The sequence below is a fragment of the Medicago sativa genome, chromosome 6 (genome assembly GCF_051527215.1).
Source record: "Medicago sativa cultivar Bolivia chromosome 6, Bolivia_mono, whole genome shotgun sequence".
Lineage (NCBI taxonomy): Eukaryota > Viridiplantae > Streptophyta > Magnoliopsida > Fabales > Fabaceae > Medicago > Medicago sativa.
This window is the reverse complement of record NC_140754.1, coordinates 95371222-95386853: the sequence shown is the minus strand read 5'-3', so window position 1 is coordinate 95386853 and position 15632 is coordinate 95371222. Positions and strand designations below refer to the sequence as shown.

General features: G+C 34.8%; 2 protein-coding genes and 1 long non-coding RNA gene across 8 annotated transcripts in view; 2 read left to right on the top strand and 1 right to left on the bottom strand.

Moving 5' to 3' along the window:
* The first annotated feature begins 913 nt into the window (after positions 1-913).
* EMB2726 (elongation factor Ts family protein) overlaps positions 914-15632 on the top strand; it is a 70376-nt gene continuing 55657 nt past the window's right edge. For 2 of the 3 annotated variants that reach the window (XR_015016230.1, XM_085720130.1), the window contains exons 1-5: positions 914-1074; positions 2824-4444; positions 4606-4680; positions 4800-4988; positions 5467-6178. Coding sequence is in view for 2 of the 3 variants with exons in the window: in XM_085720130.1 (XP_085576256.1) it covers positions 2881-4444; positions 4606-4680; positions 4800-4988; positions 5467-6178 (2540 nt within the window). In the remaining variant the exon portion in view is untranslated. Of the gene's footprint in view, positions 1075-2823; positions 4445-4605; positions 4681-4799; positions 4989-5466; positions 6179-7112; positions 8081-15632 lie in introns of those variants that run through there. The other variant, XM_085720129.1, reaches the window with a different exon arrangement.
* LOC146918490 (uncharacterized) lies at positions 4560-5526 on the bottom strand. The gene is made up of 2 exons (XR_015016234.1): positions 5391-5526; positions 4560-5033 (listed from the first exon to the last, which is right to left on the bottom strand). It is a non-coding gene; the product is annotated as an uncharacterized LOC146918490 (long non-coding RNA).
* Positions 9755-15252, top strand: LOC146918489 (disease resistance protein Roq1-like). Of its 4 annotated transcripts, XR_015016226.1 has the most exons (8): positions 9755-10299; positions 10477-11593; positions 11687-11965; positions 12079-13421; positions 13721-13829; positions 13929-14208; positions 14349-14420; positions 14644-15252. XR_015016226.1 is itself a non-coding variant. In XM_085720128.1 (7 exons), the coding sequence occupies exons 1-7, from the start codon at positions 9800-9802 to the stop codon at positions 14847-14849; spliced, it is 3702 nt and encodes a 1233-aa protein (XP_085576254.1). In that variant the 5' UTR covers positions 9755-9799; the 3' UTR covers positions 14850-15252. The 4 variants fall into 4 exon arrangements, 3 of the variants coding, with proteins under 3 accessions (XP_085576254.1, XP_085576253.1, XP_085576252.1); XM_085720128.1 differs by lacking the exon at positions 13721-13829 and having other exon boundaries at positions 14024-14208; XM_085720127.1 differs by lacking the exon at positions 13721-13829 and having other exon boundaries at positions 14024-14208; positions 14325-14420.

Here is a 15632-nt window from a genome sequence, read left to right as displayed (position 1 = left end):
TTTTTCTGTATATGTTGGTAATGTCTCTCATGATTAAATCCTGGTCAATTTGATTGGAATATATCTTAGCGTTTTCCAAAGTACCATATCTCTATTTTTCTTTTATTTTAAGTGTACAATTAAATAGTGACGCATTGTTCATCTTATAAGGTGAATTCTAGCCAATAGGCTACCTAACCAAAAAAAATAAAAAAATAATGACGCATTATTCTCGTAAGTATACCTCACTTGGTAATATAGTTCAAATATGCGATTCTTCGTTTCTATGCACTTAATATGTGTGATTCCGCTCCTATAAGTTATTTGATAAAAAAAATACGCAATCATCTCCATATTATTTCTTTAATACATCAGATCCATCAAAACCTACATTTTTTTGTTTTGTTTTAACCCTATGATTCTTCGGAAAAATAAGCCATAATAAGTTAGAGCATAGTTTAAGACACAATTCAAACCTGAATTCTTTTTTTCTTTTTTTGGTACAATTCAAACTTGAATTCTAACAAATGATTTGCCTTCACCAAAGTTCGTCAACGGTTTAAGTTCAACCACTTAATTTAAACTTAATGTTTTTTGTGCACTAACATTAAAATAATGTATATCGTAAATATGACATTTACAATATATAATTTTGGTTGCTCAATATCACTCACTTAGTTTAAAAGAGTTGATCGAAAGTTACGACCAGATCAAATTTTACACGCAAAAATATCAGATTAAAAACTTAATCGGGAACGAAAATGAGGTGTTTATTAAGCAACATCCTAACTTCTGTAAAATGATGGATAATATGGGCTTTCAAAGCCCAACAACATGGGCTCTATAACCAGACTCAACCCAAACCTCAGCTTCGGAGTTAGGTTCGGTTTATCAGAAAAACAAAAAACAAAGAAAACTGTGAAACATTGAAGATAAGGATTTAAAGCCACTCCATTCATTTCCCTCCTTCTATCATCATCACAACCCATTTCCATTTTCACCAAAAAGATTACATTTTTACACTCAATACTTCAAAAACCAATCTTCATTTTCATTCTTTTTCTTCTTTCTTTCTACCCTTTTGAAGCTTCCGAGGTATATGTTTTGTTTCATACCATGATGTTTTTTGTTTTTATGTGGCAATTCTTTGAGTTAGTTTTGTTTATTTTACTGTATTAAGTTGAAAATTGAAGTTTTGTTAATTGAAATTTGGACTATGGTAATAGATTATGTTAGTTACAAAGCATGGATTTTTATTAAGCTTGGTTGAAATTTCATCTTATTAATGCATTCTTGTTACACTGTGTTTGAAATTGAAGTTGAATGGCTAATTGAAGTTAATTCAATAAGTTAATTTCAATAAGTTAATTGTGTTAATTTTGAAAAAAAAGTGCTTTTTTGGTTTCATGGCCTCAGCTAATTATGTATATGAATGAATGTGATATTTTTCCATAATTGAGTTTGAAGTTTGAAAGTATGTTACACTGTGCTTGAAATTGTAACAGAATGCTCAATTCTAATTAATTCTTCACTATGAAGCACAAGCACTGACACGGACACTCCAACACCGCTAATAATTTGAGAAAATCACATAATTTGGTGCAATTATAAGTGTCAGTGACACCGAGACACACATGCCTGATCAGAGGAGTGTCCGTGCTTCATAGATTCTTCACTAATTTAACTTAATTGTGTTAATTTTTTTTTTTTTTTTAAAAAGTGCTTTTGGGGTTTTATGGTTTAGCCAATTATCTTTTTGAAATTTCTTCAAAAAAAAATTTATCTTTTTGAAATGAATGTGATATTTTCATTAATTGAGTTTGAATTTTGGAAGTATGGTATTTTTTTTTTTTTGGGGTTCCATTTCTAAGAGTTAATTGTGTTTATTTCACTTTACTATGTTGAAGATTGAAATTGATTAATTGAACTTTGGAATCACTTGAGTCTCTTTAGTGCATTGTTGGTCCACAATTTGATTAAAATTGAAACTGAATGCTCAATTCTAGTCAATTCACTAAGCTATTTGTGTTAATTTAGAAAAAAAAGTGCTTTTTTGAATGTCATGGCCTAGCCAATTATCTTTATGAATGTGTTATTTTCATAAAGGAGACAATTGAATTTGTCTTGAGAGTTTTGATTGTGAAATCCAGATATTGAAATTCAACAACTTCAAGTTTTTTTGATATTGATTGAAGCTTTGAACAATTTTAATACACCATGTATGAATGAATTGATAAGTAGTAACCGATAATGTTTTGGGAGTGAATAACAACATATGAAGCACAAATACTTTTTGGATTAGGCATGTCCTGGTGTTGGACACTCGTCGGTGTCTGACACCAACACATATAATTACATTGAATTATATCAATTTTTCAAATTATTAGTGGTTTCGATGTGTTAGTGTCCATGCAGAGTCCAGTGTCTGTGTCGGTGCTTCATAGATAACATTTTAAGGAGCACTTTATCATTGAAATCAGCATTCATGAACTTAAATTCCCTTGGTACACTTAAGTGGAAGTTCTTGAATACCATAGGCTCCTAAAAATTTTAACGTAGATTAATTTATTGACGATCTTTGTTGCAGTAAAATTCAGTAGGGGTAGTTTTCTTGTAGAGATTTCTCTACAATGTAGTCATTTTGCATATTCACTCATAATTTGTAGAAGAAGTGATTATGCTTGAAGTAGGTGTGAGGAAATTGATGCAATGCTGTCATTATGCAATACTGTCATTGTACATATTCACTCATAATTTGTAGAAGATGTGATTATGCTTGATGTAATGTAATGTGATTTGTGTATTTATGCAATACTTATTGATATTCTTCATATGTTTCTGAAGGTGACACAGGATGAACTGATCCTGAAAAATAAGAAAGTTTCATAATTCAAATCCAACATGAATCCCATAATATCATGCTCTGTCGGAAATTCTTCGGTTATTCCTGGAGTTGCCTATTTGACAAGAAAGAATAACTCGTTAACCAGACTCAACTTTTCAAGGAGTTCTTTAAGACACGGGTCATCAACTCGGAGATTTCTCTTTCCTTCATTTGTCGCCAATGGAGTTTTTCCTCAGAACAAGCGAATATGCTCTTACCGGAAAAATTCTCGAACTTCCATATCAGCCACAGAAACGGAAGTATCCGTGGAGGTACAAGATTCACCTGTTGCCAATGAAGTTTCTGGTGAATCTCCTTCAAATGAAGTTGGAACAAGTGAAGACTCATCTCCTAAGTCTGATGCCAACACTGGTTCTACGAAAGCCAAACGTTCAAGACCTGCAAGGAAAAGCGAAATGCCTCCTGTAAAGAATGAGGATTTGGTTCCCGGGGCAGCTTTTACGGGGAAAGTAAAATCTATCCAACCATTTGGTGCGTTTGTTGATTTCGGAGCTTTCACGGACGGACTTGTTCATATTTCAATGTTGAGTGATAGCTTTGTAAAGGATGTCTCAAGTGTTGTGTCTCTTGGACAAGAAGTTACGGTGAAGGTGATTGAAGTGAATGCTGAAACTAAGCGTATATCTCTATCTATGCGTGAAAACACTGATACTGGTAAACGTAATGATGCATCGAACAATGCAGAGAAATCCGGCTCTGGGAGGTGGGATTCTCCGAAATCGGGTCCAAGGAAAGATAAGAAAAACACGAAATTTGTTGTAGGTCAGGAGTTGCAGGGTACGGTGAAGAATATGACGAGGAGTGGTACTTTTATATCACTTCCTGAAGGAGAGGAAGGATTTCTACCATTAGCTGAGGAAGATGACGATGGATTTGGGAAGATAATGGGAAAATCTTCTTTGGAGATTGGTCGAGAAGTTAGCGTACGAGTTTTGCGTATCACAAGAGGACAAGCGACATTGACCATGAAGAAGGAAGGAGCTGTTGCAGAATTGGACAAGGCACTTGCACAAGTGGGTGATGACGTCGCAACAAACCCTTTTGTATTGGCTTTTCGTAGAAATAAGGATATTGCTAAATTTTTGGATCAGAGGGAGAAACTTCAGAGTGAAGTTAAATCATCAACTACAGAAACTGTGGAAGATTCACTGGTCGATTCCTCGACAACTGTTGTGGACGCTGAAAGCAACCAAGAAGGAAGTATTATAAATGGTGCCGCTGAGAAGGAAACAGAGGCGGTTGCTGAAAGTTTGGCTTCAGAAGAAGAATTAGATGCTGTAAATTCAATTATCGAGGAAGCTATTCAGACAGATATTGCAACAAGCAACGTTGAAACTGACTCACCGGTTGACGTGGCTGATGAAAGTTTAATAGAAACTGACTCACCGGTTGAAGTGGCTGATCAAATTGTTGCGGAAGATGAAAAACAATCAGAAACTGACAATGGAAAGGAAGAATTTGTAGCTGCAACCGAGGAAGATAGTGATGCAGTTGAGCCTGGCCCTGTTGTTACAGAATCAGAGATTACGTCAAGTGCACCAGCTCCTCAAGAAACACCAGGTTCTTGTTTTCTATCTCATTCGTATTTATATATGGAAATATTGGTCGCATGTCACTATCCGAAATTATAGCTAAAATCAAACATATTTTGTGTAGTAAGATGCATGTTTAAGACTTTCTTATTAACTTAACTAATAATATTTCCTTTGCATTTCAAATAGATGACAATGTTGCAGCTGTTTCAGAGAACAATGAGATTGATGCTAGTTTGTCCCCTGAGGAAAGCTTGAATAAAGGTTATGAATGAAATTGACAGAAAGTTTTTTGAGCTTGTTTGAACTTTATATTTAAATCATATATTACACCCCTTTCTTTTCCTATAGTATCCTATTAACTTTGAATCCTCAATCGGCAGATGTAATTGAAGAAACCAATCAACTTCCCTCTCCTGAAAGTCCTGCCACTGAAGAGGTGCAAGAACAAACACCTGTATCAGCACAAGTTGAAGATGAAGCAGTTGCAATTGCATCGGAGACAAACAGCAACTTATCTAACTCTAATGGACAAACTGGCATTACTGCTTCAGATGAAGGATCGAGTAAAGGTTTCCATTTCATCTTATTTGCTTCATATTTCAACTCTCATTTTTCTACATCAAACACACGTACATATATTTGAATTTATACATGTATTTCAGTTTTTACATGCAAAAGAGAAGAAAAAAAGAATATACACCCTCCGGTCACTAATATAAGCAAAAAACTACATTTTAGGTTCATTCATTTAATGATGTATGTGGTCTATAATAAAGACTATGTGCATCATTAAATGAATGAATCTAAAATGTAGATTTTTGCTTATAATAGTGACCGGAGGGTGTACTTCCATTTATAATATATTTTATCTTGTTATAAAAATAGCTTATACATAAGCACTTATATAATAAGCGCTTATCTTATAAGCTTAAATTAGGTTGTTTATCCAAACAAGGTCATAGTTTTCTAACCTGTTCACCTATCTTTGAATTCTTAGATAAGACTTCTAATTGTTAAATGTCTGTTCCGCTGCCCTTTGGATTGCAGCAACTATATCACCAGCACTTGTGAAGCAACTTCGGGACGAAACAGGAGCTGGAATGATGGACTGCAAAAATGCTCTTTCTGAAAGTGAAGGTGACATTACCAAAGCACAAGAGCTCCTTAGAAAAAAAGGCTTAGCGAGTGCAGACAAGAAAGCAGCCAGAGCAACTGCCGAAGGAAGGATAGGTTCTTACATCCATGACAGCAGGATCGGTGTTTTGGTAGAAGTAAACTGCGAGACAGATTTTGTCTCTCGAGGTGAAATTTTCAAAGAGCTTGTCGATGATATAGCCATGCAAGTGGCTGCGTGCCCCCAAGTAGAGTATGTTGTTACTGAAGACGTTCCCGAGGAATTCGTGAAGAAAGAAACGGAGATAGAAATGCAAAAAGAAGATCTTGCGTCAAAACCGGAGCAAATTAGATCAAGGATTGTTGAAGGACGGATAAGGAAAAGACTTGAGGATTTAGCATTGCTTGAGCAGCCCTACATCAAGAATGATAAAGTGACAGTAAAGGATATGGTTAAGCAGACAATTGCAACTATTGGAGAAAATATGAAAGTTACAAGGTTTGTTCGGTTCAACCTCGGAGAGGGTTTGGAAAAGAAAAGCGAGGATTTTGCTGCTGAAGTCGCTGCACAAACTACAGCAAAACCGGTAACTACTCCAGTGAAAGAGGAGCCTGCTGCCGCAGAAGCCAAGGAGACTGAACCAAAGTAAGTGTGGTTCAATGAATTTCTACTTGTTATTGAGTTATTTAATTATGAAATTTTGGTAATTAGTACCTGGAGTTTCAAACAGGTCCTTGACTTTTTTTTTCCATGTCAAACTAGTTATTTCTTCTCCGTGTTAAGTTAGTTAGTCCTCTTTGTTTAAAAACATCAACAATGTTGGCCCAAACTTCATTTTTGTTTTTAAAAGGTACATTACATATTCAATTAATCAAGGTTACATCTAAATTACATCACAATGACTGTTACAATATCTAATCCATTAAAATTGACATGATATATTTTTGTTTTTATGTAAATTTCTGACCTTGTTGTCAACGAAAGGCCAATTGTGGTACTGATCGGTGAAACATTCTTTATAGAGATAAAAGACTAATTTGACACAAAAAACGGATAAAGGATGGCTTTTAAATTAAGTTAAAGGAACCCTGGTGTCGTTTTTCCCATTATGAAATTTCCATAATTATGCCAAAGTAAACACTTTTGGTGATTGCATTAACTTTATGTACTAATTGGCTCAGCTGTGTGCTAAAATATTCCAGCAATGGGTTGCATTTCTCATTTTCCTACTCTTTTTACAAATGATGTGAAGAACTGACTGACTTTTGAAATCTACAAACTGTACAAGGGTGCTAAATTTTCCTGAATATTTTAACCCTAACCTTCTCGAGTTATTCTTGCTATAGACAAAACTTAACCTAAGCTGTGACTGTATGATTTGTGAGCTGAAGTCTATGAAAGCACTGACACAAATACGGACATTTCACATGACACTAACACTGACATGCCGACACCAGTAGTAAGTTTACAAAATGCAACAACTGAATGTAACATGTGTACGTGCTAGTTGTACCCAAACTTTGAGAAAAAAATGGATGTGTTTGACGCAAATATTAAATTGTTCAATGTTGTGGTGCAGGAAATCAGCAGTAGTGGTCTCAGCCGCTTTGGTTAAGCAACTACGAGAAGAAACCGGTGCAGGGATGATGGACTGTAAGAAAGCCCTTGCTGAAACTGAAGGTGATCTTGAAAAGGCGCAAGCATACCTCAGGAAAAAGGGCCTCTCATCCGCTGATAAGAAATCCGGAAGACTGGCAGCTGAAGGAAGAATCGGTACATACATTCACGATGCACGCATTGGTGTTCTAATTGAAGTGAACTGTGAAACCGACTTTGTTGGCAGAAGTGAGAAATTCAAGGAGTTGGTTGATGATCTTGCAATGCAAGTTGCTGCTTGTCCACAGGTTCAGTTTGTATCTATTGAAGATATTCCCGAAACTATTGTGACGAAGGAAAAAGAACTTGAGATGCAAAGAGAAGACCTTGCTTCGAAACCCGAGAACATTAGAGAGAAAATTGTCGAGGGAAGAATCTCAAAGAGGTTAGGAGAGCTTGCTCTTCTAGAGCAGCCTTTTATTAAGGATGACAGTGTTATAGTGAAAGACTTGGTTAGGCAAAGTATAGCTGCTATTGGAGAGAATATTAAAGTGCGGCGTTTTGTTCGGTTCACTCTTGGAGAAACAGTTCAAAAAGAAACAGCTGTACCAGCATAGCTTACAAGGTTTTCAAGAGAAGTATTTGTTGCATTTTCATAGGAAAAAGTATGCGGCAATGTGAGATCAATTTTGAAACAGAAATCTGGTTCTTCATAATAACCAAATGTTGATTAGGCGCGGACACATTTTACTGATCTGTATCTGTATTGAGGATACACGAGGACTGAATTTTGTGTAATTCTCTGTTGTTTATGTGTTGAAATTAATAGTTGATACATTTTTCAATTGCAAGTTTCATTAAGGTTTGAATTGTTTGTTTCATTAATTTTTCACATTTGTTACTTCTCATGTAAATGATAATAATCATTAATCATTGATCTGTTTGAAGGTAGGCACTCTTTGCTTATAGTATGCTGGCACAGTTGAATATTTCGAAGGGTTAAAGATGTTTTTGGTCCCTATAAATATGTCAACTTTTCGTTTTAGTCCCTCTAAAATTTTCCTTCAACTTTTAGTCCCTATAAAATTTTCAATCTTCACTTTTGGTCCCTCTTTTAAAGTAAACTCATATGTAGAATTCATATTTTTTAATAAAATTTTCCAGAAAAATTTAAAATATTATAAGAATCACTCCAAAAAAAATTCAGAATTTTTTAACAGAACATGAATGTAATATGAATTTTTATATTTGTTAAGGTTAAAAATTCATATTTAATTTGTGTTTTGTTAAAAAAATCTAATTTTTTTTAGGAATTTTTTCTAGAATATTTTACACATTTCTGCATAATTTCATTAAAAAAATACAAAAATTAAATTAAAAATAGGGGCCAAAAGTAGTGATTGAAAATTTTATAGGGACTAAAAGTCGAAGGAATATTTTAGAGGGACTAAAACGAAAAGTTGCCATATTTATAGGGACTGAAAACATATTTAATCCTATTTCGAATATTGTAAAATATGCTCGATAAGTTATGCGTATATCTAAGAAGTGGAGGCTTAAAGGGAGCGATAAAGTGGCTTTAAAATACTTCGCATATATGATAATAGTGAATGCAGCAATACTTAACAAAAAACATAAAACTATTTTTCTCTTTCCTTCACTTATACATTTTTTTTTAATATGTGTAAAATTAGCAAATGGCTCGCTTAATCTAAAACGGAAAGAGTATTATTTAGAGTGTATTACTTTTCCCACCTTATAGGATTCTCGCGCGCCCTGCGTTTTTTTCCAAAAATGTCCATGAGGTTTCCAGATTTCATAATCCGAAATGGTGTTTTCCTTTGTTATAGGGTGAAAAATGGAATTACGGATTTTTCCGGATTTTGTAATCCGGAAACTTCAAAAATATGGCGCGTTACATGATGTTTCCAGATTACATAATTCGGAAACCCCCTAAACACCCTTTTTCAAGGTAAAACAATTCGGGTTTTCGGGCTACTTGATCAGATTGCTCTGAAACTTCCCCAAAAAATCAGAAAAAATTCGAGGACCATGACACCCTTAGGAGGGACTTCTTATGGGGCTCCGCCCCTCAAAATCCAAAATTCCATCGTTTAAACCCATTTTTCATTTTTTTTAATTATTCATATTCTCAGAAAAATCCGAAAAAATTTGCACTAGTTTATTTGATTTTTAGAATTTTTTGATGGTATTTTTATATTTTTATGATTTTATTAGACAGGTTTTTAGCATTTTTTACTTAGTTTTTGTTGTTGTTTTTAAAAACAAAACTCAAAACTGCTGAATGTGAGAGAATCTGATGGCTGATTATACATAAGAAGTGTGCGGATTATAAAATCCGAAATAATAAACATGAATCCGAATTAAAAAAACGCAGGGCGCGCGAGAATCCTATTGAGTGGAAAAAGTAATACTCTATTATTTATGTATTGATATAAAAAATGGATATAATAAAAGACTATATGGCCCACCGGAAAGCTGTCAAGAAGCAACCAGTGAATTCCAAACCTCCATTGTTGACTAAAACACCATACGGCCCACTTGGAAGCTGTCAAGAAGCAACCAGTATTTGGTATGTATACGGGGAAGCTGTAAAGTTCATTCACAATAGTTGCCATATCCAATCCTCTAAAAATTTAGCTTAATCAGATGGCCAACAGTAGCAACTCATCTTTAGCTCTTGTGACTTCTTCAAGAAGAAATTATTATGATGTGTTTGTCACCTTCAGAGGTGAAGACACTCGCAATAATTTCACTGATTATCTTTTTGATGCACTTGAAACCAAAGGTATTTATGCATTTAGGGATGACACTAATCTTCAAAAAGGTGAAGCCATAGGACCTGAGCTCCTACGTGCAATCGAAGGATCTCAGGTTTTCGTCGCAGTCTTTTCAAGGAACTATGCTTCTTCAACATGGTGCCTGCAAGAATTAGAGAAGATCTGTGAATGTGTTCAGGGACCCGAAAAACATGTTCTTCCTGTTTTTTATGATGTTGATCCGTCTGAGGTGCGGAAGCAAAGTGGGATTTATTGTGAATCTTTTGTCAAACATGAACAAAGATTCCAACAAGACCCTCATAAGGTGTCAAGATGGAGGGAAGCTCTAAACCAAGTGGGGAGTATCTCTGGTTGGGATCTACGTGATAAGTAAGTTATTTATAGTTTTCTTTTTTTCTTTTTTATTGGTAAAAAATATAAGGTGAAGGGATAGTGCACGGGTACAGAATCTAGAACAAATATTTGGAGTTCAAACTAAATAATTTTTTGTTTTTGTTTTTGAACGTGATGATATAATGTTATTGAACAACTTTTTTGAAATTTTAGGCCACAAGCTGGAGAGATTAAAAAGATTGTTCAAAAGATAATAAATATACTGGAGTTCAAATCTTCACGTGTTTCAAAAGATTTAGTAGCGATTGATTCTCCTATACAAGCAATACAAAATCATTTGCTTTTAGACTCAGTTGATGGTGTCCGTGCTATAGGAATTTGTGGAATGGGCGGAATAGGGAAGACAACCCTTGCTATGACTTTATATGGCCATATATCTCATCAATTTAGTGCATCCTGTTTTATAGATGATGTAAGCAAAATTTATAGATTATATGATGGTCCCCTCGATGCACAAAAGCAAATCCTACTTCAAACTGTCGGCATAGAACACCATCAAATATGCAATCGTTACAGTGCAGCTGATTTGATACGACGTAGGTTACGTCATGAAAAGGCCCTTCTGATTCTTGATAATGTGGATCAAGTTGAACAATTGGAAAAAATAGGTGTGCATCGTGAATGGTTAGGTGCGGGTAGTAGAATCGTTATCATTTCTAGAGATGAGCATATATTGAAAGAGTATGGAGTGGATGTAGTTTACAAAGTTCCACTTTTGAATAGGACAGATTCTTACGAGTTATTTTGTCGAAAAGCTTTCAAAGTTGAGAAAATTATTATGAGTGATTATCAAAATTTGGCAAATGAGATACTAGATTATGCTAAAGGTCTACCGCTAGCAATTAAAGTACTGGGATCATTTTTGTTTGGTCGTAATGTGGCTGAATGGAAGAGTGCATTGGCTAGATTGAGAGAAAGTCCGGATAATGATGTCATGGATGTGCTGCAGTTAAGTTTTGATAGGCTAGAGGAGACGGAAAAAGAAATGTTTCTTGATATTGCTTGTTTTTTCAACTCTTGGTCCGAGGAATATGTTAAAAACATTCTAAATTGTTGTGGATTTCATGCTGATATTGGATTAGGAGTTCTCATTGATAAATCACTTATAAGCATTGTGGATGCATATGATGGCAGTCCATTGATTGAAATGCATTCTTTGTTGAAAGAGCTAGGCAGAAAAATTGTGCAAGAAAATTCAAGCGAAGAGCAAAGAAAGTGGAGCAGGGTATGGTCCAAAGAACAACTCTATAATGTTACGATTGAGAAAATGGTAAAGTTTGCTGCTTTAGAAATAAAAAAACACATTTCCATTTTTATAAAAACTATAAATATTGAGAGTAATTTATTTTTTGCAATGCATTAGGAAAAGCATGTTGAAGCCATAGTTTTGAATTCTAAAGGGATTGATATGAACGTTGAACACTTATCAAAAATGAGTAATCTTAGATTGCTTATCATCCACAAGGATCAGTTTGAATATTCTTGCTTTCGTGGAAAACTGAGTTGTCTTTCAAACAAATTAAGGTATTTTGACTGGCAGCATTATCCTTTCTGGGAATTGCCATTAAGTTTTCACCCTAATGAACTTGTTGAATTGATCTTGAAGAATAGCAGCTTCAAACAACTATGGAAAAGCAAGAAGGTACTATGAATTCTTTTGTAATTAGTATTTATCTTAGAGATATTAACAAATTCAAAACAATTCTGTTGTAATCAAAGTAATGTCTCTATTTTTGTTTGTTTTTCATGTCACAGTATCTTCCCAATTTGAGAGCACTGGATCTAAGTGACTCCAAAATAGAAAAGATAATAGATTTTGGAGAGTTCCCGAATCTTGAGTCGTTAAATTTGGAAAGATGTGAAAAACTTGTGGAGTTGGATCCATCGATTGGACTTCTAAGAAAGCTTGTTTACTTGAATTTAGACTATTGCATAAATTTAGTAAGCATACCCAACAGCATATTCTGTCTTAGCTCTCTTGAAGATCTATATATGTGTGGCTGTTCCAAAGTGTTTAACAATTCAAGGAAGAATGATATAAATGAAAGTTTCCACAAATGGATCATTTTGCCCACTCCCACGAGAAACACATATTGCTTGCCATCCTGGCATAGCTTATATTGTTTGCGTCAAGTTGATATTAGCTTTTGCCATCTAAACCAAGTTCCTGATGCAATTGAAGGTTTACATTCGCTAGAAAGATTATATTTAGGGGGAAACTATTTTGTGACACTACCTAGCTTGAGGAAGCTTTCCAAACTTGAATATTTAGATTTGCAGCATTGCAAGTTGTTGGAATCTTTGCCTCAACTTCCTTTTCCTACCACTACTGAACGAGATTGGATTGGTTCACAGGATTTTGCGGGATATAGGCGGACTAATCATGGTCCTGCTTTAATAGGATTGTTCATTTTCAACTGTCCAAAATTGGTTGAGAGGGAACGTTGCAGTAGCATCACAATTTCATGGATGGCACATTTCATTCAGGCAAACCAACAATCCAACAAATTGTCTGCGCTTCAAATTGTAACTCCAGGAAGTGAAATACCAAGTTGGATCAACAATCAGAGCGTGGGTGCTTCAATATCAATAGATGAATCTCCTGTTATAAATGACAATAACAATAATATCATTGGCTTTGTAAGTTGTGTATTAATTTCCATGACACCTCAAGATACAACAACGATATATATGAAAATGGGTGCTAAGCGGAACCGTAGAAAGCTTCCAGTAATTATCAAAGGTCATCTTATTACGACCAAATCAAGTCACCTATGGCTAGTCTACTTCCCCCGAGAGTCCTATGATGTTTATGGAACTCTCCGTGCGAAATGTTATGAGGGTGAACTGGTGAAGAGTTGCGGGTATCGTTGGGTATGTAAACAAGACCTACAAAAGTTCAACTGCACAACGATGAATCATGAAAATTCCTTGGCTCCGATGTCTAAGATTATGGCAATTGAAGGCGAGACACAACCACAACCAGAACAAGAATCATTCATCTCACAAGTCATAACTACTTTGAAGAAAGAAGAAACAACAGATGGATCACAAGAAGGTCACAGAGAGTTTCAACCTGACACGTTTGGATTTTTAAAGTAAGTTTTTTTTATTTTTTTTTAAATTCAATTGTTGAGTTCCTTGTTCAAAAAAAATATTTGAGTTTTAATTTTTTATAAGTTTTCTTTTTTGGGTAAATTGTATGAAACACTGACACGGACACATAACTCGACACAAATATATTGACATGTTGACACCAATACTAATTTTAAAAAATGAGACAATGCAATGTTATCATATTGGATATCTTGTCCCTGGGTAGAACTAGGAGTTTGGACATATCGTTGAATTCTTACATAAGATTTCTAATTTTTAAAGACATTTCTTGGTTTTTCAGCCTGTTGACATATCCTTGAATTCTTACATAAGATTTCTAGTTGTTAAATGTCAACAAGTGATAACAAGTCAACCGCAAAAACAATCTCTGTTGTCAACCGCTAGCAGAGGTACTGAAGATAATTCAAAAAAAATTTGTTAACTTTATATTATTAATTTTTAGACTGAATTTTATGATTTACGGGGTGGGGGTTTTAAATTTGTGTTAGGTTGTAATTTCCGTGCCGTGTCCGGTGTCTGTGATTCATAAACAACATTTTAAGGAACACTTTATCACTGAAATCTGCATTCATGTCATCCGCAGAAATAAATCTCAAACCTCTACAGTTGAAGTGGCGGATGAAAGTGTAACAGAAAATGGAGTTGATCAAATTGTTTCCGAAGATGAACAACAATCACATATAGATAATGAAAAGGAAGAAGTTTCAGCTGCAACACAGACAGACAGTGATGCAGTTGAGCCTTGCCATGTTATCACAGAATCAGAAGGTTTCTGTTTTTTTATCTCACGCTTTTTCTGCTAATTTATCACATTCATAATTTACATATGGAACTACTGATTGTATGTCATATTCCGAATAATATTTCCTTTCCGTTTCAAGTAGATGACAATGTTGAAGATGTTCCAGATAGCAATGAGACTGATGCTAGTTTGGCTGGACAAAGTGATGATTTGTCTCCTGAGGGAAGCGTGAATAAAGGTTATGCTTTATTAATTTTCAAGTCCTGCTTGCCTCAATGAATTTTGGTTAATGAATTGAAATTGATCGCATATTTTCTGAATTTGTTATGTATAAACCACATATTGCATGATATTGTACCCCTTTCATTTTCTACACGATCGGAATCAATCAATTTTATGCAACCAAAGCAATTGAAAGACATCATTATAGTTTTCTTTAACTTTGGATCCTCTATTAATAGATGTAACTGAAGAAGTGCAAGAAGAACAAACACCTGTAGCAGCACAAGTTGAAGAGGTTGCAATTGCATCTGAGACAAACAGCATATCTAATTCTAATGAACAAACAGAAGGCTCGAGTGAAGGTTTCAATTTCAGTCGCCCGGTGATCATCTTGTTTTTGTCCCTACCTGTGTTGAAATTATTAGGGATGTGGGTACGGAGGTGAAGAGCTGCGGGTATAGTTGGGTGTGTAAACAAGACCAACAAGAGTTCAACTTAACAATAATGAATCATGAAGCTGGGAATTGAAGATGGGAGACAACTGCAGCGTCAATCAAAATCTTTCATAAGTCATAACTACCTCAGAGAGAAGAAACAAGACATGGATCACAAGTTCATGAAGAGTCTCGACAAAATGGACAAGAGATGTTATGAATTCAAACTGCAAGCAAATAAGCATTGACATGATTTGCATCTCTGTTGTCAAAGGAATCTTGTCAACAATTTTTCCTTTTGTTTTTTCTTACATGTTTTAGTTGTAATGTTCACCAAAGAGTGATACAATTTCTGCTCTATTTTCTAAATGATACCACTCGGATGAGTTTTATGACTAATGTGTTTTTGATGCATCTTGTTTCTTATATTTTGGACAGTAGTAGTATGGTTCTTGGTTTAATCTTGAAAGCAACTTGAAAATATCTTTTTGTTGAAAAAAGTCGATCAATAGGAAGTACAGCAGATGCTATGACATATTTATATATTTATCTTTATATACTTTAATGTATGTGTGTGTTGGATTGGTTATATTGATTTAGCAGTATTGATGATTGAAAAGTAACTTTGGGACGAAACAGGAGCTGGAATGATGGACTGCAAAAATGCTCCATCAGAGAGTCAAGGCGACATTATCCAAGCACACGAGCTCCCAAGGAAAAAAGGCTTAGCGAGTGCAGACAAGAAAGCAGTCAGAGCAACTGCTGAAGGAAGGATAGGTACATATACTCCTGAA